Below are 26,253 nucleotides of genomic sequence, written 5' to 3'. Positions count from 1 at the left end.
TCCTCTTTCAAAAATGTGCAGAAAAGCCCATTGAGATTAATTTTGGGAGGAAAAGGCAATGGAGAAGACTGTTTAGAATTTACTGTCAAATCAAAATTAGGATCCCAAACAACATCTTCCCAGGAAAAAAGCCAAAAGCTCAGAATAAACCAGAAATGTCAACCAAGAGTAGGAGGTCCAGGGCTCAGGAGGACTTATCAGTTCCACCCAAGGAGAAGCTTGGAGTCAGGGGCCCCATGGGTGGCCCATATGGTACCTGACTCCAAGTTCAGGTGACTCCTTTGGGAGGTCTTGAGTCTTCTCTGAGCTCCACATCAGGGTGACATTTTGTTGACGGAAAAGAGCCGAAACTCTGTAAAATAATTTAAAGAGGTTTATTCAGAGCTGCATATGTGTGGCCATGGCCTAGAGAGCCACGCCCAAGAAGCCTTGAGCAAGTGGTCTCATTGTGATTGGGATACAATTTGGTTTTATATATTTTAGGGAGACAGGAATTATACATAAAGTCATAAACCAATACATGGAAGTTGTACATTGGTTTGGACGGAAAAGGCAGGACATCTTGAAGTGGGGCATTGCAGGTTTCAGGTGAGTTTAAACATTCTTTGATTTGCAATTAGTTAAAACACCAATCTTTATCTAAACGCTTGGAATGTGTTAAGATAAGGAAGTCTGTTAATCAGAGACAACCACTGGACATCTACTAAGAATCAAGTAATCTGTTAAATAAATTGATGACCTGCAGGTGTGTTTAAACTTTTGCCTTATATGGCCTTAGGCCTGTTAAATATTTAGTATTATTGTTACATAGAATAACTCTAAAAGTGAGGTGGCTTAACTAGGCCTGTCTGACCTCCCTCCTTCCCATGGCCAGGAACTCAGCTTTAAGGTTTTTCTGGGCTTCCCTTTAGCTATCCTAGCAGTATAGTCTGAATGGCCCTAGCGATGCGCTTACAAAGCTGCATATTTTGGGGTGGTACCTTCTGGTCTCCTTACAGGTATACTACTTTTATTGATGCTATTAGTCACTACTATTCCAGTCCCTTCACCTCAGACCACCCCAGCCCCAGTCTCCCTCATTTTTCTTTCACCTTGCACCGTTTGCCCACTCATCTCCTACCCAACAATCCCCGGAACGTAGCGATCCATCAGTAAGCACTGTTTGTTGCCCAGTGTTGTTTCTGGCGGGGATTAGCTGTGTGCGGTTCTCTGACAGGGAGTGGTTGAAAGGGCAGAAGGCACTAGTGAAGAAGTAAGGTGCTTCACCGCATAAGATGGGGAGGAAGTGGGGGTCAGCCTCAACCTGTGCCTTTGGTGTATCGTGAAGGAGGGTGGGCTTTGGAGGGGTGAGGTGGGCTTCAGGGCCCGGGTTGCCCGGGTGGATCTGGGGTGCGAGAGGTCTGGGCGGGGCCTGGGCGGGGCTCGGAGCGGCTGGGCTGGGGGTGAGGCGGGCACTGCGCGCAGAGGCGCAAACGCGCAGACTCCCAGCAGAAGCAGGACTGCGGGACTCAAGAAGTTGCGGAGCTCAGGAAGGCCATGAAGCGCGCTGTGGCAGAGCTCGTCTCGCCGCTTGTGGGGCTGTGGTTGTTGCTCTGCAGTTGGGGGTGCCCCGGGAACGCCGAGCCGCGGTCCCCGCCAGATAAGATCGGTAGGCGAGGAGTGGGCGCTGCAGGAGGGCATCGGACAGCGGCTGCATAGCGCTCCCGACGGAGGCCGGGCTGCTGGGGCCAAGCCTGCTTCGCAGGTGGCACTTCACCCTCAGGACGGCTTTCGGTCCTCCTGGGAGTGGGATCGTGCCTTCCCAGGCGTGGAGAGGTGCCCACTTGAGAAACGGGCGTGGATGGGGACCCGGGCGGGTGGGCGCCAAGCGTTCCTGCAGCCCCTGTCCCCTAGGCCTGAGGTCCCTCTCTGCGCCTTCCCTTTGCTGCACCGTGGGAGGCCAGTGTTCCGACTGGACTTGGAGCGCCCGGCCTCTCCTGCTATGCAGATTTCAGGCGCACGCAGACACAGCACAGGGCAGTGGAAACAAGCTGACCCTGTCCGCTTCCCTTGATAGGCTGGAACCCCTTTCCCCATCTCCGCTTTGCTGAGGTCGGCCTGCTCTCAGAGGCCCCTGGCTTGGACAATTTCTTTGCTTAGGACTAATAGAGCTGCTGAATTCAGAATCTGCTCTTTCTAATTTCAGGCGCTTTGGTGTTTTGCTCCCTGCTCCTCCCCGTCCTCCTCCCCCTCCTTTTAAAATTGTGTTCTTCCGGATCATTAACCTATGTACTTTGAGTCTCCACTGAGACAGAACAAAGCTAGAAATGGCGGTCAGTTTGTTTAAAATGCTTACTGTGAATGCCCACCTCTTCTGTTCCCATGAGTTGGGCACCAGGAGGGGCGTGCAGGCCCATTGGTCCCTCCACAAAGACCTGTGAGACTCTCTGGGCATTGGGGAAAAAATCAAATTAGTGTGAATTTTTAACTTAACATACTACCACTTTTGTCTGGTGTCTGTGTCTGTGCAGATTCACAGAGTTGGATCTTCACTGCAGGTGTCTTTGGCCCCCTTCTCCAGGCTTCCCTGAATTGTTGGTAATAGCTTTCAGTAACAGCCATTATTAGTTAATGGTCTTTGAAAAACAAAACAACACACACAGATAGTGAGAGGGGAAAACAAAAAAAACTGTTCCTTTTTTTCCCCCTCAGCGATTATTGGAGCCGGAATTGGTGGCACTTCAGCAGCCTATATTCTGCGACAGAAATTTGGGAAAGATGTGAAGATTGACGTGTTTGAAAGAGAAGAGGTGGGGGGCCGGCTGGCCACTATGACGGTTCAGGGGCAAGACTATGAGGCAGGAGGTTCTATCATCCATCCTTTAAATCTGCACATGAAGCGTTTTGTCAAAGATCTGGGTATGTAATTTTGGTCTTAAATCTCATCAGATTTGTGTGTGACATCCCTGGATATTTTTCATCAGATTGGAGAACTGAAACTTTTCCGCCTTGTTAATTGTCTTTGACCATGAAGTTGGTAAAAATTGTTTTCCTCACTTTCCTGTTAGCAGTTGGTACTAGATGCTCTCTGGTAATGGGACACTGGTTATCAGTATCTTCTGTTATCTGGAATTACGGAGGAGGGGTGGGGGTGGGGGTGGCTGCTCTTGTCAGTTCTTAAACCTCTGGGTTTGTGTTGAAGAATCAGAGAATGTTTTGAGCTAGCAGCAACCTTCATGTGCTCATTTAACAGCTGAGGAAGTGAGACCCAGAGGCTTGAAGTGTCTGGCTTTAAGTCACTCACGCAGCTGTGGGTGTAGACATGTGCCTTGAACTGGGGACGTCCGACTGCTGCCCTGCCAGGAGAGGCACTGGAGGGGTTGTGGGGCAGGCCTGGCAGGCCTCTGCAGGCCCTTTCCTCAGGGAATTGTGTAATTGTGGCCTCCTTCCAGTTATCTGAAATATCCAGTTATGCAAAATAGGAGTCTAATGGGAATGGAAGTGCCCCTTTCCCCTCAGCTGCCTTCCACATCCCCTGTGGATGCTTCCTGGGCTTCTATTTCCTCCGTGAAGGCAAACGTCCCCCCGGAGCAAGTCATGCCACAGAGAGTCCTGTCTGACAGTTTTGTTTTCAATTGAATTCAGTTGGTACTCTGCCTTGTTTCCTTTGACTCTCTAGTGTTTTTAGACTAAAAATAGCCCGATAAAAATATATCTCATTTTGATTTGTCTGTATGATCATCTGACCCATCTTCTAGAGAACCTGCTTTTGGACATTAGTGAGTGTATAGTGTATCGCACTGCTCTAGAGATAGTGCTACTTTAATGTGTCTTCTGAGAACTGGGGGAAGCTCCAAATTCACTCACTTCAGAGTGTCCCCAGGAGTTTCAGGTGATCTTCTTTCATTTGATCAGCACAGAAACCATTGGCTTAGCTACCCTTTCTCTGTTTTTGCAGGTCTCTCTACTCTTCAGGTCTCTGGTGGCCTAGTGGGAGTGTATGATGGAGAGACTCTGGTGTTTGAGGAGAGCAGCTGGTTCATAATTAACATGATTAAACTCATTTGGCGCTATGGATTTCAGCCCCTGCGAATGCACATGTGGGTAGAGGACTTGTTAGGCAAGTTCATGAGGTAATTTTTTTTTCCCTTCCATTTACCTAAGACTTTTTAGTTTGATGAACTTTAGGAATTATAATTTCTTTGAACAGTTCTACCTAAGTGCAAGGCCGGTTGGTAAGATTGCTAGGCAAAAAGTTTTGTAGAAAATATGCAGACCATTTATCACTGGAAATTGAAAGGGTAGTTTAGTTTTGCTTTGACATATATTTTTGCAAATGCCTTTTTAGTGTTGCCAGACACTCTTAGATGCTTTACAAATGTTAAGTGCTTGAATTCTCATGACACCTTTCTCAGGTAGGTAGTCTTCTTAGCTTCTTTGTACAGATGTGGAAGGTGGCATCATAGAGAAGTTTTAAGTGTGCAAGTTCAGCCACCTCTTGGGTGGAACTGGAATTTGTACCCAGGCATTCTGGCTTTAGAGTCCTTACTTTTAATCCCTGCACAGAGTCGGTGTTTTGTAGATGAATGAGATAATGTGTACAAGAGCTTGTAGAAAGGATCAAAAAACTTAAATGGGCCTTAATAATGACATGATGTTTCAGGGAAGCCAGCAGCCTGAAGTAGAGTATAAGTTCTGTACCCCAGTAATTTAAATTGGGATATTAAATTCCAGTACTGTCCTGGGTAGTGAGAGTACATATACCTCTTTTATTTCCTTATGGTTTTCTAGATTTTAAAATTTTCTGTGTGTATGAATGTGTATTACTTTGGTAATCAGGAAAAATAACATAAAATAGCCAGTTGAATTTTGAAAGGTACAACCTATTTTTTTTAAAGCTGTTAGTATGTGTTAATTTTTATGCTGGTTTACAGGTTTAGGTGCTGGAGAAATTCAGCTTGTAAATGTTAATATTTCATTAGTATAACTGTTTTAAGATAATAAAATAATAGTTGAAAGGCTGAAATATGTGTCATATGACAAGTATTGAACAGGACAAATATAAGAGTTGAGGAGTTTCTATTGCTTCTATAATTTGCAGTAGTTAGGGATTTCTTCTTTCCAAACATCATTCTTATGTCAATTCCTTGAATGCCTTTCCTCTGGGTACATTAAGCCCAGCTACAGTGCACATTGTTTTAAAGTACTCATTCATTCACCCCATACTGAGTGCCTATTATGTGCCAGGCATTATTCTAGGTAGAAGGTATAGGACCTAGAACATGTTCTTGCTCTCAAAGAATATATATTCTAAGGCAGGTTTGGCGGCACGTGCCTGTAGTCCCAGGTACTCAGGAGGCTGAGGCAGGAGGATTGTTTGAGGCCAGGAGTTTGATACCAGCGTGGGCAACATAGTGAGACCCTGTCTCAAAAAATAAAAAAATTAGTTGGGCTTGGTGGTGTGTACCTGTAGTCCCAGGTACTTGGGAAGCTGAGGTGTGAGGATCGCTTGAGGTGAGGAGTTCGAGACCAGCCTGGTTGACATAGGAAGACTTTTTCTCAAAAAAGAAAAAAACCTACACATGCACGTGTGTTTTCGCGTGTATGTGTATAACTTTTTATAGGTGGGTAGCATGTTGCATGCTTGGCAGGCAGGTCAAGTTTAGATGCAACCCTTGCCTGTGTGTGTCATTTTTTAAAAAATCTGTGGCTTGGTTGACGTGGAGAAATTGCTTGCTTTGAGAAATTAAGAAATCACTTTTGAAGGGAATTCAGGGTATTGCAGAACTGTGAAAAGGACCCAGTGAGGGGATATATAGATTATATTGGTTTTTACTTTAGAAAACCATTTCCAAACTTTATGGAATTACTGTCCCCCATCTTTGATATCTCATTTTACAGCACTGACCTTTGTGTTGCTAATGTTGCATTATACTTTTCTGTTTATTTCAATAAATGAAGATTATGTAAATTTGTTTTGGCAATTTTATTCTACCTTATGAGATAGTTGGAGAGAAGGGTGGTATTCAGCCAGCATGTACCAGTTGTTGAAAGTTGTGAAATACTGCTGGACTGGTGAAATAACTGCTGTCCTGAGTGGAGAGGTGCCTTCCCCTCCCCAAGGACCCTCTTTCCCTGCCCCCAGCATTGAGTCTTGAGTTAGTTCCAGACCTATAGCCAATCTGCTTTCTGTTTCATGGTGTACCATTTGCTAAGTATTGTTTTTTTTGTGTTCTTTATTGGCCTGCTGTTATGAAGTGAATGCTAAGTATTTTTAATATTGCTCCATGTTGGAGATATTATGTAATGTCACAAAACCCTGAATTCGAAGACACAGAGGTTACCAAAGAGGAATCTGGAGCAACTAATTCCCCTCCATTTCACTTAAAGCAGTAGTTCTCAACCTTGGCTGCACATTAGAATCCCACAGGGGAGGTCTTTTTAAAATACAAATGCTGAACTTCACCCCTAGAGATACCTGCAGCCAAAGTTGAGAACCATGGGTTAAAATGTGAAATTGGAGGATATTCTTAAGTTTTTTTTTTTTCTTTAAACAGTATAGAAACCTGAAGCCCTTGCTCAAAAATTTGTTCTCTTTTGTGTGTGTGTATGTTTGTGTGTGTGTGTATGCCACACCAGATCCCGTGTGTTCTCTTCAAAGTAGCTTGTGTGATCTTCTGCAAACTTTTAGGGATATGTTAACCAACCTTAGGGAGGGACATTGTCATTGTGTTCTTCCATTTCAGAGTGTACATAGTGTGAACTAAGGCCCGTGTGACAATAGTAAACCATGACACTCAAAAGGGAGTTCAAATCTGTGATAAGCACCACTTTAGACCCCTGGGGTTATGGATTCATTCTTCTCTGCTATTGGAAGTACTTGGGTGGAAATCCTGAAGCCCCTGACATCTGTACTTGCCAGGTTAATATCCAATTCTGCACATTTATTTATGCTGTTCTTCTAGTTGGATGCCACTCTATATTCCACAAAGTCTAAGCTCTATCTCACCCCTTCAGACAAAGCTTTTCCCTGGTTGATACATTCTTTATTCTAACATCCAACCTGTTATCTAACCCCTTCGACAAAGTCTTCCCCTAATACTTCAGTCACCATTCATTTTTCTTTTCAAACATCCCTTGAGTATTATGGTGCATGACATGTGCTTGTGTTGTTCTGTGGTATGCACAGTAATTAGAGTGTAGTAGATATTCACTCAGATGTTTGTTGAATTGAATTCCCTGGTCTACAGATAGCTTCTTGTTGAGATATCTTGGCTTATAGCTAGGTTAAAGCTCATTCTTGTCTCTAGACTTAATGCATTTCTGGGGATATGTTAGATCTCTAACACTTTTTGATCTGTGTAGACTTAAAATCACAAGATGCATAAATTTGAGAAGGAGAGCCCAGAGAGCTTTATTTCTTATAAAGGGTTACAATCTGCAGGTTGGCAACCCTGCAGTTTGGGAAGTGTAACCACTGGTAGAGACCAAAAGCAGGCATTTCAGAGGAGGAAGGGTGAGACAGGAACTTAGACTGAACAGGCTGCTAAGTATACGTATTCCACAATTTGTGGGAGAAGCTATGAATATTTACAAAGGTAGGGGTGTGTGCATGTGTGGTAAGCAAGTATGCATGTTATGTGTCTCATGGTGTCTTTGGGGTCAAGTCTTAGCATTTAAATGCAGTAAAATTAGCCTCTATCTGTCCAAAGGTGAAATGGGACCAGGTGTGGTGGCTCATGCCTGTACTCCCAGCACTTTGGGAGGCTGAGGCTGGAGGATCATTTGAGGTTAGGAATTTGAAACCAACATGGTCAACATAGAGAGACCCCATCACTATTTAAAAAAAAAATTAGCTTGGTATGGTGATACGGGCTTGTAGTCCCAGCTACTTGGAGGGCTGAGGTGGGAGGATTACTTGAGCCCAGGAAGAGGGTAAAGTATGCTGTGACCACTTCACTCCAGTCTGGGTGACAGAGTGAGAGTTTGTCTCTTAAAAAAAGGTGATATGGAGGACAAAGAGGTGTCCTGTGTACCATTTTAATTTTGTGTCTTTTACTATACATTTTTTAAAGTTATTTTCTTTCACTTGACATCTTTAAACAGTCTTTATTATTAATGATAATCATCATCTTAATTGTTTTATGTCAATACCAACTTGCTGTAATATAGGTTCATTATCTCCCTGCTTATTGTTATACAAATTGTATCTTTCTACATTGGAAGCCCATTACTACAGTTCTATAATTCTATGCAGTTTCTCTTAAATGTGGTAGAATAAAAGAGTTACAAACAAATATATTTTCATACTGTATTTTATGTTTACTAATGTAATTACGTTTACTGGTACTCTTTGTTTCTTTATGTTTGATTGAAGTTTCTGCCTAGTGTTCTATCTTAGCTTGATAGAAACTTTGGTATTTCTTGTAGGTCAGATGTGCTAGTGTTGAATTCTCTGTTTTTGTTCACGTGGGAATGCCTTAATTTTACTTCATTCTGAAAGATAATTTTGCTGGATGTAGAACTCTTGGTTGACAGTGTTTCAGTATTTTTTGTCAACCTAGTACCTTCTGGTCTCCCTGGCTTCTGATTAGGAGTCAGCTGTTAGTCTTATTGAGGATCTTTTTATGAGATGAGTTGCTTTTCTCTGGATGCTTGAAAAATTCTGTTTGTCGTTCCACAGTTTGACTGTGATGTTTCTATTTTCTTTCTTTTCCAGAACTGAATTATACCAACAAGAATATGATGTGTCTGTCTAGATATGAATCTCTTTGATTTTATCCTGTTGGGGTTTGTTGAACATCTTGGATGTGTAGATTACTGTTTTTCATCAAATTTGAGAAGTTTTTGGCTATTCTATCCTTCTAGGATTTCCATTATTTGAATGTTGGTATGCTTCATGTTGTCTCACAGGTTTCTGAGATTGTGCTTATTTTCCTTAACTCTTTTTCTTTTTGTTCCCTCAGTCTGTATAATATCAGTTTACCTATCTTCAACCTTGCTGATTCTTCTTCTATTTCAAATTTGCTGTTCCTGTAGTAAATTTTTTATTTCAGATATTATACTTTTTGATTCCAGAATTTCTGTTTTTTTAACCATTTCTGTTTTTATATTGATAATCTATATTTGGGGAGACATTGCTTTCATGCTTGCTTTAGTTCTTTAAACATTGTTTCCATTAGTTCTTTGAGCATATTTATTATAGCTGATTTAAAGTCTCTCTCTGTTAAGTTCCATCCATGTCTGAGCTTCCTAAGGGCCAGTTCCTATTGACTCCTTTTATTTCCTGTGTTTAAGGCATATTTTCTTATTTCTTTGAGTATCTTATAATTTTTTGTTGAAAGCTGGATATTTAAAATAATATTATATGGCAACTCTGGAAATCAGATTCACTTTTACCTCAGGGCTTGTTGTTGCTACTGCTGCTATTGGTTTAGTGACTTTCTGGCTCTAACTCTGTGAAGTCTATATTCATCATGTAAGGCCACTGAGTTATGTGTGTTGGGGTATGTTTTCAATGTTCTGGCAGGCAGTTTACAGCTCTGCTCTAGCCTTTATTTTCTGCTTGCTCAAAGCATCAAGGCCACCACAGATTAGGGCCTTCTCAGGTCTTTCCTGGTCATGGGACAGCCTTGCCTAAGTACATGTCCTTGTAGATTTGTGGGAATGTCTTTGTTATTTTCATTCTCTAGAATTTCTTTTTAAAGTTTTTTGGTCAGCCTCTTTTAGCCCCAGTTGGTATCACAGTCTCAGGATGTTGCAATGTTGAACAATTGCCACTGATTTTTTTGACACATGCCCTCAGGACGGAGCTGTTTATACACAGTGAGCTCTGAATCTAGTCAAAGAAAGACAAGCCCTGAGGATAGAGCTTTTTGGGATCTGCCACATAGGTCAAATGGCCACAGTTCTCTGGGGATTATGCTTTTTGGGAGCTCCAAACCCTTTCTGTCCTCTCCAGTAGCATATAAGTTGCTGATTTCATCTCTCTGTAGTCTCAAGACTGCTGGTTTTCAAGGCTACTGAAGAGCTAGCAAGAAGGGGATGGGAATAGGACAAGTTAATAATGCCACAGGGCTTATCATTCTTACTGAGATTCAGGCGTTTTTCTTGAATCAATATTCCTTGCCTTTTGACAAGGCTTTGGTTTATTTCCAAAGTCGTGAAAAAGTTGATGTTGACAATTTTTGCCAGTGTTCTCAATGCTTTTATGGAGATTTTCAGAGGTCCTTACTCTACCATTGTGGAAGTGCTCCCCACCCCCCTTACTTTTCTTACTTTACCACCTCCTGTTCTCCTAGATCTCTCTGCTTTAGCTGCACTGGCCTCAGTGTTTCTGGAGCAAGCCAGGCAAGCTTCTGTTGTGTGGCTTTTTGCACTTCTTTTACTTCTACCTGAAATATTTTCCCCCAGATATTTGCATGGTTTGCTTCCTCACCTCCTTCAGGTCTTTGTTCAGATATCACCTTCACAGTGAGGCTTTCCTTGACCACTCTAGTTATTTTTTTGGACTACCTTATTTAGAACTGCAACCCTGCCAATCCCATGCATTTCAGTGTTCCTTTCTGATTTTTCTCCTTACTACTTACCATCCTCTAACCTCTATATAATTTATGTGCATTTAGTTCATTTTTATTTCCTATTAATATTTCCCCAACTAGAACACAGGCCTCACGAGAGCAGGGCTCAGAGTTGATGTTCCACAGGTATTTGTTGAATGAATAAATAAATGTTTAGGTTTGTGTCAGTGTAATTTGAAAAGAAAAAAGGCTGCTTAAGCAATCTGGTTAGTAGAAACTACTAGTTATGTGTCTTTAAAAAAAATTTTTTTAAGTTTAAAATTTTTTTAGAGACAAGGTCTTCCTATGGTACCCAGGCTGGAGTGCAATGGCACGATCATAGCTTACTGTAGCCTTGAATCCAAGTGATCCTCCTATCTCAGCCTCCTAAGTACTAGACTATAGGCATGTGCCACTGTGCTGAGCGGTTCTTTTTTGGTAGCATTCTAATGCAACAAGTATTATCATTAAATAATAACAGTGCTGTACCTGTTAGGTAGGTTTTTACCGCTCCCTGCTTTGTTTCTTTATCTGCAATTGGAGGAAAGGTGTTAGACTTGATAAGTTTGGGTCCAAAGGTCATGATGTTTTAAAAATTTATTTCAGGCTAAATAATCTGGACTTTATTTCATAAGCAACAGTAAGCCAAAATTTTTTTTGAGACAGGGTCTCACTCCATTGCTTGGGCTAGAGTACAGTGGCGTCATCATAGCTCACTGCAACCTCAAACTCCTGGCTCCAGTGATCCTCCTGCCTCAGCTTCCCCAGTAGCTGGGACTACAGGTGCACGCCACCACTTCTGGCTAACTTTTCTATTTTTTGTTGAGATGGTGTTTCACCACGTTGCCCAGGCTAGTCTCAAATTCCTGACCTCAAGCTATCCTCCCACATTGGCCTCCGAAAGAAAGTGCTAGAATTACACGTATGAGCCACCAAGCCTGGCCAGCAAGACTTTTTGTGAAGATAAGAGGTGTATCTGCCAAGATAAGAGGTGTATTTTAGGGCTTCTGGGAGATTCATAAATATTTCAAAGAAAAGAAACTAGAAGAAGGTAGATCATTTCATCTTAGTAGTTTGAGTATAAGTCCTAAGATCAGGGAAGTGAGAACAGAATAACAAAACAGATGTTAGGAAGATTGGTAAGGTTTCCTGCTTGGCTGGAAGAAACAGAAATGAAATATGTTTAAGCTTTGAAACTACATAAACTGAGGAAGACAAATAGGATGTTAGCAGTGGCTAGTTATTTTTGGTTGGGATAGGGTGAGTCAAAATCAAGCCTGGTGGAAAGACAAAATTTAATTTTAGACATGTGTAAGTGCTGCTGTAAAATATAAAGAAGAATGAGAAGAAGGTGCTCCCCGTGATCATATGACTGCAGAAAAGCAAGAGTGTATACAAAGGACAATGGACTTGTAGAGGAGGTGGAAGGCCAGGATTGTCTGGGAGAGCTGGGGAAGATGGTCTGAGCTGTTTCATGTGATAGGAAGAAACTCAATCAGAAGGAAACATGGAAGTCAGTTTGGTTCTTTTGACACTATTTCTCTTCTTTATACATCCTCTTCTCATTTGTTTAATGGTCATTTCTCTTCTTTTCAAAAGGATCTACCGCTACCAATCTCATGAGTATGCCTTCAGCAGTGTAGAAAAATTACTACATGCTATAGGAGGGGATGAATTCCTTGGACTGCTTAACCGAACACTTCTTGAAACCTTGCAGAAAGCAGGCTTCTCTGAGAAATTCCTCAATGAAATGATCGCTCCTGTCATGAGGGTCAATTATGGCCAGAGCACGGGTCTCAATGCTTTTGTGGGTAAGCCAGGGTTTGGAACAGTGGTAGACATTAGTTCATAAAGGGGCTCACCTGATACTATGGTGGCTCCTGACTTTAGGCCATGGGTTGGGGAAGGGTGCCTTTGTCTGTGAACCTCAGACATTATTAGCAAAATTTTGTATGCGTAGATGTGCATTTGTAGGGAGAGGGGGCCCTTAGCTTTCATTAGTTCAGTGTTTGTCAATTGGGGGGCATTTTGCCCCAGGGGCCATTTTTCAATGTCTGGAGACATTTAGAGCAGAAGATCTAATTGGGAGCAGAGAGTTGGGTAGGCGATCTCTTACAGATTCAGAATTAAAACACATTTTCTCCACCTCTTGACAGGGGCAGTGTCACTGTCCGGTGCTGATTCTGGCCTTTGGGCAGTAGAAGGTGGCAATAAGCTTGTTTGCTCTGGGCTCCTTCAGGCTTCCCAAAGCAATCTTATATCTGGCTCAGTAATGTACATAGAGGAGAAAACAAGGACCAAGCAGACAGGTAAGCTTTAACTTTCATTTTATTCCTTCTTATTTCCTCTGTAGAAAGTGATTGCTCAGGGAGGAAAACCTCTCTTCTGCCATCTCTCACTCAGATCCATAATGATGGAAGTCTAAATTGCATATGTTGTGCTGTGTAGAAATGTCCCCAAATGTACTCAAGTGCAGTGGCATAACTCCTTGGGTTTAAAAAAATAATCTCATTCTCAAAAGTAAAAATTCCTTATTTTGAACTTATTGACATTCTGAAAAATGGCCTCAAGGTAATAAAAATGCAAGGGACAGTTTCTTAAGGGATGAAACTCCTTTAATTCCTTACAATTACAGAGAAACTATTAAGAAGGTATAGAATTATTTTTAGGGGATACAAAATATAGTATAGAAACACTAAAGAAACGTGTGCTTCCTTATTCCCTCTAGGAAATCCCACAAAGATGTATGAAGTGGTCTACCAAACTGGATCTGAGACCCATTCAGACGTCTATGACATCGTCTTGGTGGCCACTCCATTGAATCGAAAAATGTCCAATATTACTTTTCTCAACTTTGATCCCCCAATTGAGGAATTCCATCAAAACTATGAACATATAGTGACAACTTTAGTTAAGGGGGAATTGAATTCATCTGTCTTTGGCTCTAGAGCCATAGATAACTTTGGCCTTGGTACAGTCTTAACCACTGATAATTCAAATTTGTTCATTAATAGTCTTGGGATTTCATCCCCTATAAGGAAAGAGGAAAATCTTCAACCATCAGCAGATGGAACATATGTTTGGAAGATGTTTTCCCCAGAGACTCTTACTAAAGCACAAATTTTAAAGCTCTTTTTGTCCTATGATTATGCTGTGAAGAAGCCATGGCTTGCGTATCCTCACTATGAGCCCCCAGAGAAATGCCCCTCCATCATACTTCACGATCGACTGTATTACCTCAATGGCATGGAGTGTGCAGCAAGTGCCATGGAAATGAGTGCCATGGCAGCCCACAACGCTGCGCTCCTTGCCTATCACCGCTGGAATGGACACACAGACATGATTGACCAGGATGGTTTATATGAGAAACTTAAAACTGAGCTATAAAATGACACTATCTCTTTTTTCCTCTCCTGGTTCCAAATGAGTATCACTGGCAAAAAAGGACAAAGTCTGAGCAGAGATGATTTTGAATAGGATATTTTGCCAATATCACTGTTTAACAAAAGTAATCCCTGTGGGTCGTAAGAAAGTACAAGGTTCTAATTAAGTGTGATGATGTAACTATTGCTCTTATGCCCTCTCCAAAATTTCTTAAGTATTCTTTCAATATCCATTAGCAGTGTTGCTCAAACTTGTCTGATCATAAGAATTATCTCGAGTTTTTTAAACATGTGAATTCTCTAGCTCTTCTCTTAAGAGATTGTTTAAGTCTGGGGCAGGGCCCTGGATTTTGATCAAAAGCATAGAGCATTTTAAGCTGAACACTTGAGGGAGAACTTAAAAGACCATGTTAGTTGGGGACTGGTCCATTTGAGCTTTTACATCTGGATGTGATCTTCAGTGAGATAAAACTAGTAAGGGAGCTGGTGTCTTTATGCCTGGCTCTTAGTAATTTTGTAGCCTGTTTTGAAGTAAATGTGCTCATGCCTAAAGCCTTGACTTTCAGAATGTCCTTTGATTGGTTCTGTCTTGATATTATTAGAGGTGAAATTTATGTCTTAGTAATTTAACCTTAAAATGTCATACAGAAATCTCAAGTAAATGAAAAGCAAATATGGGCTACTGAGTTAGAAATTGGCATTCTACTACATCTTCACTTAAGGAGGTTTTAAAAATACTGATAGACCCCCATAAGCAGAGATTCTGATTTAATGGATCGAGGATAGGACCTTGGCATTGTAACTTTTTAAAATTCCCAATGTGCAACCAGGGTTAAGAATCACTGATGTGGGGGCAAAACTGTCTACAAAGGGTTTTTAGTGCCCTTAAAGCAGATCCCTTTTGGAAGGGATGATTTGTCTCAATGAGAACTTCAGTAGTCATCTTGATAGTAAGAAGCATTGACAGTCTAACAGCAGAGGCAACTCCAGTAACTCTAAGCAGTTGGCACTAAAGCAGGATATTGAGAATGACACCAAGCTTGACCAAATGCAGCTCATGTTCAAAGTGTTAAATGTTTCAGTTACTGTAGCATTCTGGGTGAGAAACTGGTTGCTGAAATTTTAAGACAGTGGCTCTCAGCCTTGGCTGCACACTGGAATCACATGTAGGGCTTTAAAGTGTCCCAAATGATTCTAATATCCAGATCAAATTTGAAAAATCAGTTCTACATCTGTTCTACAAAGATCGTGATTGACTGTCATAGGCACTGGTAGAACAGAACAAGTGCTTAAGAATTCTAACAGTAAGTGCAACCATGTTAACATGTACTGTTATTAAAGAGAACACTGATTTTTAATAAAAATGACTTCTTCCCTAGTACAGTTGTGATTAACATGCTGATAAACTGCCAAAATATATTTGATATAGAGGTAGGGATTAAACTCATGGTCTGTCAAAGGGTCAGGTTTTTTCTAATTTTATTCTTAACAGATGTTAAGAGGCATTTGTATTTTTTTCCTTTTGTGGTCTTAATGAAGACAATTTGTAGAGAATGTAATACTGTTATGTGTATGCTAAATATTGGTACATACTAGTGAAATAAGTTAATTTCTATTCTTTGTAAACTTGTTTTGCAAAGGCATATATTTTTACTTTTAAGAATACCTATTGGCCGACCATGGTGGCTCACATCTGTAATCCTAGCACTCTGGGAGGCCAAGGTAGGAGGATTGCTTGAGCTCAAGAGTTCAAGATCAGCCTGAGCAAGAGCGAGACCCCCACCTCTACTAAAAATAGAGAAATTAGCCGAGTGTGGTGATGTATGCCTATAGTCCCAGTTACCTGGGAGGCTGAGGCAGGAGGATCACTTGAGCCCTGGAGTTTGAGGTTGTAGTAAGCTATGATGATGCCATTGCATTGTAGCCCAGGCAACACAGTGAGACTCTGTCTCTCTCACACACACACAAAACCCAGTGAAAAATGTTGTTGGTATTATATCAAACCTCCTCTGGTTACATTTCCCAGTAGGGCATCTGAAATTGCTTTCTCAAAACCAAAACAGGTTATCAATACTTTAGGCACATTAGGTAACTGTAATGCAACTACAGTATTAAAAGAATAGTAGGAAAAAAATACTATCAGAGCTTACTGTTCCAGGTGTATTAGGTAGTTTTTATACAATTACAGTACAAAGAATAATTTTATTGGAGGAAAAAGTGTTATCAGATCTGGCTATTCCAGGAGAATTTGTTTATTCAATATGTTTGTAATGGGGTCAAAAAATTTATATTTTATTAAGTTCCCAGGTGAAACTACTATTAGGAACCACACTTGGGGAGCTAGTTCTACAATTTAGCTGTATGTTGCTGCAAAAAATCAATGTCAAGGATGATTTACAAAGAGTTGATGAAGAATGGAAGAATAAAAAAGTACTGGACTTCACATCAACTCTGCTTATTGGGATTAAGTTAGTTTGATCCCTCTAGCTGTTCTTATTTTTTAAATTTTTAAATATATTTCTTAAATACATCTATTTTTTTTTTTTAATTTTTAAGAAACAAGGTCTCGACGTGTTGTCTAGGCTGGAGTGCAGTGTCTTTTCACAGGCATGATCCCACTACTGATAAGCACAGGAGTTTTGACCTGCTGTTTCTGACCTGGGCCAGCTCACCCTCGTTAGGCAACTTGGTGGTCCCCCGCTCCCAGGAGGTCACCATATTGATGCGGAACTTAGCGTGGATATCCGATCATACAGCCCAGAACTCCTGGGCTCAAGCAATCCTCCCACCTCAGCCTCCCAAGTAGCTGGGATTACAACACAGGTGCCACAGCGTCTGGTTACCTGTTCTTTTTGTTGTAACCATTTCAGACAGAGATATATAAAAGCCATTTACTGTGTTCTGTCTTTTTCAAGAAGCTTACACATTCACTTGTGTACATTCCATTCTATACAGTTTTTGTTTTTTTTTTGAGACAGAGTCTCTGTTGCTCAGGCTACAGTGCCATGGCGTCAGCCTCGCTTACAGCAACCTCAAACTCCTGGGCTTAAGCAATCCTCCTGCCTCAGCCTCCCGAGCAGCTGGGACTACAGGCATGTGCCACCATGCCCGGCTAATTTTTTTCTATATATATTTTTAGTTGTCCAAATCATTTCTATTTTTAGTAGAGACAGGGTCTCGCTCCTGCTCAGGCTGGTCTCGAACTCCTGACCTTGAGCAATCCTCCCGCCTTGGCCTCCCAGAGTGCTAGAATTACAGGCGTGAGCCACCGCGCCCGGCCATTCTATACAGTTTTAAAGTGATTCAAGATTTGCAGGCTTTTTACCAGATCACAAAAAGAATAGGCCTTAAGCATTTACTTGGTAGGGTTTCCAAAGGTTAGGTTTATAATACAACCATCTGTAGTATATCTCTCATGTGAGCTTGTGGGCTATAAAATTCATGAAATAGATGAATATATTGTGGACACCATTCTCATTACGATTTCTCTGTTCACAAAGAACCACGATACACTGGAATGTTTTTCTCTGGAATCCTATTTCTATTATTGTATTCAAATTTTTTTCCCCAGTTAATGGTTATATTCAAAATAAACACCTACATCATTACCTCTCTGTTTTATATCTGTTGTACTATATTTGGAAAGTAGATGTACTTGGAAAAGTCAGAGTAGATCAAAGTTACTACTCTTAAATTTTGAAAATGACAGTTAATGTTTTAGAAGAAACCCACTCATGTTTGCAGCTTATCTGTCCAATGTTGAAAGAAGAAAAGGAATCCTTGCCATCTTTTATATTTAATAAGATTTTCTCATTTAAATGTATAAAACTCTTTGAAATGAGTCTCAACCATGAGAGTAGTTTCTAAAATTCATGTTAGAAAAATTTAAAAGTTAATATTCTATATTCAGAAAATCCGAGAAAGCATTTGTGAGTATTACAAAAGTTTATTTAACAAAAAGTTTATGAAAATGTACATGACCTGATTTTGACACCATAGTAAAATAGGCCCTTTGGAGAGGGGACATGGATTTCCCTGCTGAACAGCCGTTATTTGTACTCGTTACAAGGCTTCTAACATGATGATACTATTACCTAAGAAAAAGTAAATCTGAAAAGAACAATTCATTTAAAAGACAGATCAATGATGATTAAAGTATTTTCACTAAATCATCAATGGTTTTTCAGTATTACATGTCAGTTGCAAGGCTTTTTTCAAGCCACGGGGATACCAAATAAGTCTTTCTAGACATGAAGCCATGAAGCCCTTTGTAAGATACACATCTTCCAGATCAAAAGCCAACAATTACCTTTATGAGATGCCAAGTGTCCATTGACTCATTTCACCTTCTAAACTGCAAGACTCAAATGAACATGTCCATCCTTATTCCCAAGGGATCCAAAAATTAATGGGAAAAACAGGTACAGCAGAATAGGTTAAGTACAATTTAGAGGCATAAGATCATGAGATCAGGATGGAAAGCTGGTAAAGACAGGCTTTATGAAAATGACATTTTACCTGGGCTTTGGAAATCGGGTAGAATTTTGACAAGAAAATAGGAAAGCCTAGACATACTAAGACGAAGTATAAGGGGATAAGAAAATCATCAAATTTGACTCAGTGGACATGAAGGGAAATAGGAAACAAAGATAGCTGGCATCAATCTTAGAAGGCTTCAAATGCTAATGTTAAAGTGTTTGGAGGACATTATGAAACCCACAATGAGCCAATGAAAGTTACAGTCAAGAATGACAATCATAACTCCTCTGGCAACAACACATATAAAAGTTTGAATAGGACAGTGCTTAGAGGCAGGAAAAGTTTTAGAGAAAGCGCCCTAAGAGAACAGTGCCTGACCTAGTAGACATGCCACAAATGAAGATAAGCAAGAATACTTATGAGAACATAGGTGAAGCAGCTGGTAACTGAATTCAAAAAGGGTAGAAAAAGGTGACTGGAAGGCTAGGGGAATGAAAACAAGAAGTCCCTGATGGACTGTAGATTATAATAATCTGTAGTGATCAGTCAAGTAGAATTGGACAGGTGAATGTGGGAGAGAGAAATGACAGGAAATGTAAGAATTTGAATTGCTCATTAGAAATGGAGGCATTCTGAATAATAAGATTCAGGCCAGGTACAGGGTCTCATGCCTGTAGTTGTGGTACTTTGGGAAGCCGAGGTGGTAGAGTTTGAGGTTGCAGTGAGCCATGATCATGCCACTGTACTCTAGCTCAGGTGACAGAGTAACACCCCATCTCAAAAAAAAAAAAAGAAAGAATTCAAAGTGGAACTTGGTAGGTAAGAATAAAAATAATTGTGACTTGTTCTTTCCTCCCTTCATTATGCTTGCTCTATTTGTATACACGATTGTCTCCCCTATGCAAATGTAAATTTTAGGAGGGCAGGGTCTTTGGTGGAAAATCCCTAGTGCCTAAAAGAACTGTGTGGGCAGGCCGGGCGCGGTGGCTCACGCCTGTAATCCTAGCACTCTGGGAGGCCGAGGTGGGCGGATCGTTTGAGCTCAGGAGTTCGAGACCAGCCTGAGCAAGAGCGAGACCCCACCTCTACTAAAAAAAATAGAAAGAAATTATATGGACAGCTAAAAATATATATAGAAAAAATTAGCCGGGCATGGTGGCGCATGCCTGTAGTCCCAGCTACTCGGGAGGCTGAGACAGGAGGATCGCTTGAGCTCAGGAGTTTGAGGTTGCTGTGAGCTAGGCTGACGCCACGGCACTCACTCTAGCCTGGGCAACAGAGTGAGACTCTGTCTCAAAAAAAAAAAAAAAAAAGAACTGTGTGGGCAGAGGGTTCCAGTACCTGTTTTTTTTTTTTTTGAGACAGAGTCTCTCTCTGTTGCCTGGGCTAGAGTGCTGTGGCGTCAGCCTAGCTCACAGCAACCTCAAACTCCTGGGCTCAAGCAATCCTCCTGCCTCAGCCTCCTGAGTAGCTGGGACTACAGGCATGTGCCACCATGCCTGGCTAATTTTTATATATATATATTTAGTTGTCCAGCTAATTTCTTTCTATTTTTTTTTTTTAGTAGAGACGGGGGGGTCTCCCTCTTGCTCAGGCTGGTCTCGAACTCCTGAGCTCAAAGGATCCGCCCACCTCGGCCTCCCAGAGTGCTAGGATTACAGGCGTGAGCCACCGCACCCAGCCTCCAGTACCTATTAAATAAACAAATGAACTCACATGTGAGTACTACAGTTGACAGATTAGAAGGGAAAATGACTGGTGGGAAGAATGTCTCAGATCTAAGCAGATTAATATTAGCAACGAGTAGGTGGAGAAGGTGGCAGAGAATTAAAGAGCAGCTTAACTGTGCAGAAGCATTTTACTTCCTTGGTGTGATCCCATTTGTCCCATTTTGCTTTGGTTGCCTGTGCTTTGGGGGTATTACCGAAGGAGTACTTGCTCAGACCAATGTCATGAAGCATTTCCCCAATGCTTTATTAGTTTTATAGTTTCAGGTCTTAGATTTAAGTCTTTAATCCATTTTGATTTGATTTTTGTATATGGCGAGAGAGAAGGGTCTAGTTTCATTCTTCTGCATATGGATATCCCATTTTCCTAGCATCCTTTATTGAAGAGACTGTCTTCTCCCCACTGTATGTTTTTGGCACCTTTGTTGAGGATAAGTCCAAAGTCCCTTTCTGTTCTTGCATTTTCCTTAAAATGTTTTTTTATTAAAGACCACTGATGTATTATCATTACTTCATTTTCAAAGTGAAGACTCAGCTGCAAGAATTATTGTTTGCTGATCAGTTTAGGGGGAAAATTGCCAGGAGGATCTATGATCCAAGGTCAGTTCCTTTTCTGATAAAATTCCAATAAGCAGTGTGTCACACAATTCTCTAAAAATACTATCTTTTCAAATCAGAATTGACATTTAATATGCCAAGGTGTTCCTGAATCCCTTTCAACAAATTTGTTGAGATAAACTAAAAACCTAATGTACCCTCTATTAGAATGGAGATTTCCCAGTTTGTAAAAATAAGGGTTAGAAGAAAACGTTGGGGTATTTAGAACTGTTTTTTATAAGAACCTGACTGCTAATAATTCTGCCATAGACTTATTCATTAGAAGCTCCTAAGGGAATGCACATGGAAAAGCATAAGGTCATTTCACATGAAACTTGAGGGCTGGGTGTGATATAAAGAGACTCTAAACTGTTTTTTGTTTTTTTTTTTTTTTTGAGACAGAGTCTCACTCTGTTGCCCAGGCTAGAGTGAGTGCCGTGGCGTCAGCCTAGCTCACAGCAACCTCAAACTCCTGGGCTCAAGCGGTCCTCCTATCTCAGCCTCCCGAGTAGCTGGGACTACAGGCATGCGCCACCATGCCCGGCTAATTTTTTCTATATATATTTTTAGCTGTCCATATAATTTCTTTCTATTTTTAGTAGAGATGGGGTCTCGCTCTTGCTCAGGCTGGTCTCGAACTCCTGAGCTCAAACGATCCGCCCACCTCGGCCTCCCAGAGTGCTAGGATTACAGGCGTGAGCCACCGCGCCCGGCCTCTAAACTGTTTTTTCAATCATGACTACTGATTTGCTTTTCAAAATTCAGTAATGGAAAAACATTTGAAATAAGTAATGACACAAACCCCGAAAAGAGTGATTTTTAAAAAATTACTTAGGCAGAAATGTCAAAGATAGGTCTATCTTCAACTCTCTACTGTTCAAACTTAAGAAAAGTGAGGCAAAAAAAAAAAAAAAAAAAATCAAGGCTATCGAGGAAGTCTTACCACTTCTTGGAGGTCTTTATGCTCATTGATTTTCTACAGCTAAATTGTCCTTTTGGCTCACCTTTCAAAAAGTGTGATCTGTGGACTGGCAGATCTACACTACCTGGGCATTTGTTGGAAATACAAAATCTCAGGCTCCACCTCACACCTACTAAATCAGAATCTGCATTAAAACAAGATTCCCTGGAGACTGATATACATGCTAAAGTTTGAGAACTATTGCTGTAATGACTGACTATGGGCCTCTGTTATAAAGGTCAAAAATGATTTCCAGCCTGGTTTGATAGTTCATGCCTGTAATATTAGCATTATGGGAGGCTGAGTTGGGAGGTTTGCTTGAGCTCAGGACTTTGAGACCAGCCTGAGCAAGAGCAAGACCCCACCTCTACAGAAAAAAACAGAAAAATTAGCCAGGTATGGTGGTGTGCACCTGCAGTCCCTGTTAATCAGGAGGCTGAGGCAGAAGAATCGCTTTAGTCCAGGAGTTTGAGGTTGCTGTGAGCTAGGCTGATGCCAGGGTGACAGAGTAAGACTTTGTCTCACAAAACAAACAAACAAACAAACAAAAAGATTTCCAACAGCTGAGCCCTAGGACTGTAGAATGTCCCGTATAGTTGGGATCTTACCCACAGGTAACCGAGATATTATCACAGCTGAATGATTGCTGTATGTTCAACTAAAAAGGAGATGAAAAGTTTAATCTTTGCTTTTTCTTGGGGTTACTAAGTCCAATTTAATCCAAAAGTTTGATATAAGGAAAGTTAATGTACATTCCAAAAGAAAAATGAAATGTCTAAGAGGTATCTTATATCTTTACTCACTACCATTCCAATATTGTTCTGTTGCCCACTAGTTGCCATCTCTACACATTCATCTATCTTAAGATTCATAAAGGGTCAAATCCCTGCAATGTTCCTTGGACGTGTCTGCCACCATTTAATTTCCCTATTAAAAAGAGAAAAAGAAGTGTTAGTAAAACTGTCCATTAATCATTCATTAAAAATTATGTGGATGGAACTGCAAACTAGTACAACCTCTATGGAAAGTAGTATGGAGATACCTCAAAGAACTAAAAATAGACCTACCATTTAATCCAGCAATCCCACTACTAGGTATCTACCCAAAGGAAAAAAAAGACATTCTATAAAAGAGACACTTGCACTCAAAAGCTTATAGCAGGACAATTCACAATTGCAAAGATGTGGAAACAGCCCAAGTGCCCATCAATACATGAGTGGATTAATAAAATGTGGTATATGTATACCATGGAGTATTACTCAGCCATAAAAAAATGGTGAATACCTTTTGTAACAACCTGGATGGAAGTGGAGACCATCCTTCTAAGTTAAGTATCGCAAGAATGGAGAAACACATGTACTCACTATTAAATTGAAACTAACTGATCAACACTCATGTGCACATATGGTAGTAAAATTCAACGGAATTCAAGTAGATGGGAGGAGGGAAGGGGAGATGGGTACATTCACTCCTAATGTGTACAATTCACACTATCCGGGTGACTGATATAACTTTGTCTCAAACTGTATAAAAGCAATTCATGTAACCAAAATGTTTGTACCTTTGTAATGTCCTGAAAAAAAAAATTAGGTGGGATAAAATACAGGTATTTGAGATGTTTGATCCACTATCCTCATTATATTCTAAGCACTGGGTTAAATATGTTTTATATTTACTTCTACAATTTAGTTTATAAGTATCCTATAAAGTAGTAGTATTCTTACAAGAGGGAACTAAAGTTAAGAGCTTTCATTTATTTTTTTTTGAGACAGAGTCTCCCTCTGTTGCCCGGGCTAGAGTGTCATGGCATCAGCCTAGCTCACAGCAACCTCAAACTCCTGGGCTCAAGTGATCCGCTTGCCTCAGCCTCCCAAGTAGCTGGGACTACAGGTGCACATCACGACGCCCGGCTAATTTTTCTATTTTTAGTAGAGATGAAGTCTTGCTCTTCCTCAGGCTGGCCTCAAAACTCCTAAGCTCAAGCAATCCTCCTGTCTTGGCCTTCCAGAGTGCTAGGATTACAGGCATGAGCCACCATGCCTGGCCAGCGTCACTCAATTTTAATGTATAAGATATCACAGGAGAATTCAAAGATAAATAAACATGGAATCTGACTGAAGGTGGGAATAGATACATTTACAGAGAGAAATACACTTATGTAGTATGATGAATAAAACCATATACTTTAATAGGATATAATATACAAAACATAGGAAATATAACACACAAGTGCTTATTAAATCCTTACAACAACTTTTCAATTTTTAGGTACTCTTTTTACTACCATTTTATAGATGGGGAACTAGGCTTAGAAAGGTTAAGTAAATTGTCAAAAGCCACACAGCAAGCGAGAGAAGTTTGAGCAAATACAAATGGCTCAGTATGACTGAAGAACAGAGCACTCAAATATTAGTAGCTGTAAGATTTGGTGCTTGGATATCAGACAGAGGGGCTTGAATGTTGGGACTTGATTTGATAAGTTATTAAGGCAGTCAGTCACTGGCAAAACTACCGTGGCAGCAAATGTTAAGAGTTAGGCCAGGGTATCTCAACTTCAGCACTATTGCCATTTGGGGCTAGATAATTCTTTATTGCTGGGGGCTGTGTGGTAAATTGCAGGATGCTCAGCAGCATCCCTGGCCTCTAACTAGAGCCAGGTTCAGCTAGTAGCACAGGTTCCCTACTCCCCATTTAAAAACCACTGAGTCACGATAAACCATAAGGAGGGTATAAAGGTGTAAAAGAAGATGATATTTGTGAGAAAGAAAAGAAAAAAAAAGGAAAAGTCATTTTGGAGGCAGATCTGACAGCATTTCAGAATTCATGAAATCTAGGGGTGAAAAGAGAAAGATATTAAAATTAGCTTCATTAAGTCATCGCACCAAGAAAAAAGCTATCTTTATTCTGTGAAATTCTCAAATAATATCTATTAAGAATCAGTGAGGAAATCGTAGATTACAAGTAGAGAATAGTCCTTGTGTTAAAAACAAACAAAAAAAATCACCATTTCACCAGTCCCTGAAGAATCCAGAGGATACTTACAAGACTTCTCCAGCTCATCAATAAAAGAAAAAATTTTACAGAAACATTTTCACAATAATTTGTTTTTCTTAATGTTGGGTTTATCATTTAATAATTTTTAACAGATCTAAGTAAAATATACATGGAGTTTTCACACAAAAGATAGCTTTGAAACAAATGTGCATTTAAGTGCAAAATGACTTGCAGAATTCCAGCATTAGATAGTATAAACAAGACAAAGAAGTACTGAGGAAACAAAGAACATGTTAAGTTCAGTCAAGAAGTGTTTGAGGAGGTTAAAGCTTTAACCTAGAACCCATCAAAAGTAAGGATCTCCTATTTAAAGTTTGACTTTACTGGGTGTAGAAAAAGACTCCAAAAAACCCCACAAGCCTTCTCCAATTAGAAAAATAAATATTCTCAAACAGTTTTAATGTCAGAGCAAGATATCACATTACATTCAAGTTTAACTTAATTACAAGAACACATTCTCTAAGGTTAAAGAGTTTTTTTTATTCTGATTCCTCTTGTACTATAAAACACTTGCATCCAGCTCCCTCTTTAGTTCCTTACAGAATTACCCCTCCAGCCACCTTAACCAGAACATGATGCCATTCACGACGTCCAACAAAGGGTGGTAGTCGACATCTTCCAGTAGTGAGGGAGAGCGCGGGGAAGACGACAGGCCGGGACCTCGGGACTGGGAGGCAAGTCGCCAAATGGAGGAGCCTCGGCTGCCTCGGGTGACCAAGCCGACGCGCGGGGTCTGCCCGGCCTTCACGTCCCGAAGTGCGAGCCCCTGGCTGAGATCCCGGCGACCTCGGACCGGAATACGAGATGAGAAGGGACCCATGCCATCCGGCCCAGGAACACCAGGCGTACTGGCAAGAAACGGAGGGTGACCTACGGGACGCGAAAACTTCGGTGCGGCCCTCACACATACTTACTTTTTCAACTCGGGAGGGTGAGCTTTGCTCATAGTATCTACTCCGCGGAACCAGAGACGAGTAGAAACGGAATTCGCTGCCGCTGGCCCGCTCCCGAGGTAAGCCCGACATTTCGGGTCTGACGTCACTCATCCCCTCAGCCAATTGCTTGTCGGCACTCTTCACATTTCACCTCGCGATACTTGGGGAAGTCCGAGCGCGTCTGTCACGCGGAGTTACTGGCTGTGCCGGCAGAGATTGGCCAGGACGGAGGTGGCGCCTGCAGGCACCTTCCTCAGTTCCGTTTCCTTTGTGTAAAATTGAGATAACGGTCCCGCCGTTAGCTTGTGGTGCAAACGCGGCCATTCCCGGGTGGATCACATCGTTTGTTTTCTTCATATGTGCCGAATGAAAATGAGCTCCGGAGGAGTGGGCCCCTCGTATTTCTTAGGCTTGTATTCCCGCAGCATGCTGTCAGGGCAAGCCTAGGGTTCCAGTAACATGTAAATTAGCAGCCTCTTTGCCCCACAAGAGCGTAAGGTGACTGGGCCTGTCTCCAAGGATTTCGGTCTGTTCCCGATTCGTGGTCCTTGAATGGTCGGAACACTGCCTCCAGAACCC

At 41.1% G+C, this 26,253-nt stretch overlaps 1 protein-coding gene and 1 pseudogene across 1 annotated transcript; one reads left to right on the top strand and one right to left on the bottom strand.

Moving 5' to 3' along the window:
• The first annotated feature begins 1,474 nt into the window (after positions 1-1,474).
• Positions 1,475-15,203, top strand: LOC138400114 (prenylcysteine oxidase 1). The gene is made up of 6 exons (XM_069494954.1): positions 1,475-1,648; positions 2,692-2,898; positions 3,938-4,112; positions 12,138-12,349; positions 12,695-12,847; positions 13,267-15,203. Exons 1-6 carry the CDS (start codon positions 1,537-1,539, stop codon positions 13,923-13,925), a joined length of 1,518 nt encoding a protein of 505 aa, XP_069351055.1. The 5' UTR covers positions 1,475-1,536; the 3' UTR covers positions 13,926-15,203.
• Positions 15,204-17,857: 2,654 nt separating this feature from the next.
• On the bottom strand, positions 17,858-25,724 carry LOC138399473 (small nuclear ribonucleoprotein G-like; annotated as a pseudogene).
• Between the last annotated feature and the right edge of the window lie 529 nt (positions 25,725-26,253).

Source organism: Eulemur rufifrons, chromosome 19 (genome assembly GCF_041146395.1).
Source record: "Eulemur rufifrons isolate Redbay chromosome 19, OSU_ERuf_1, whole genome shotgun sequence".
Lineage (NCBI taxonomy): Eukaryota > Metazoa > Chordata > Mammalia > Primates > Lemuridae > Eulemur > Eulemur rufifrons.
This window is presented reverse-complemented; position numbering and strand designations above follow the sequence as displayed.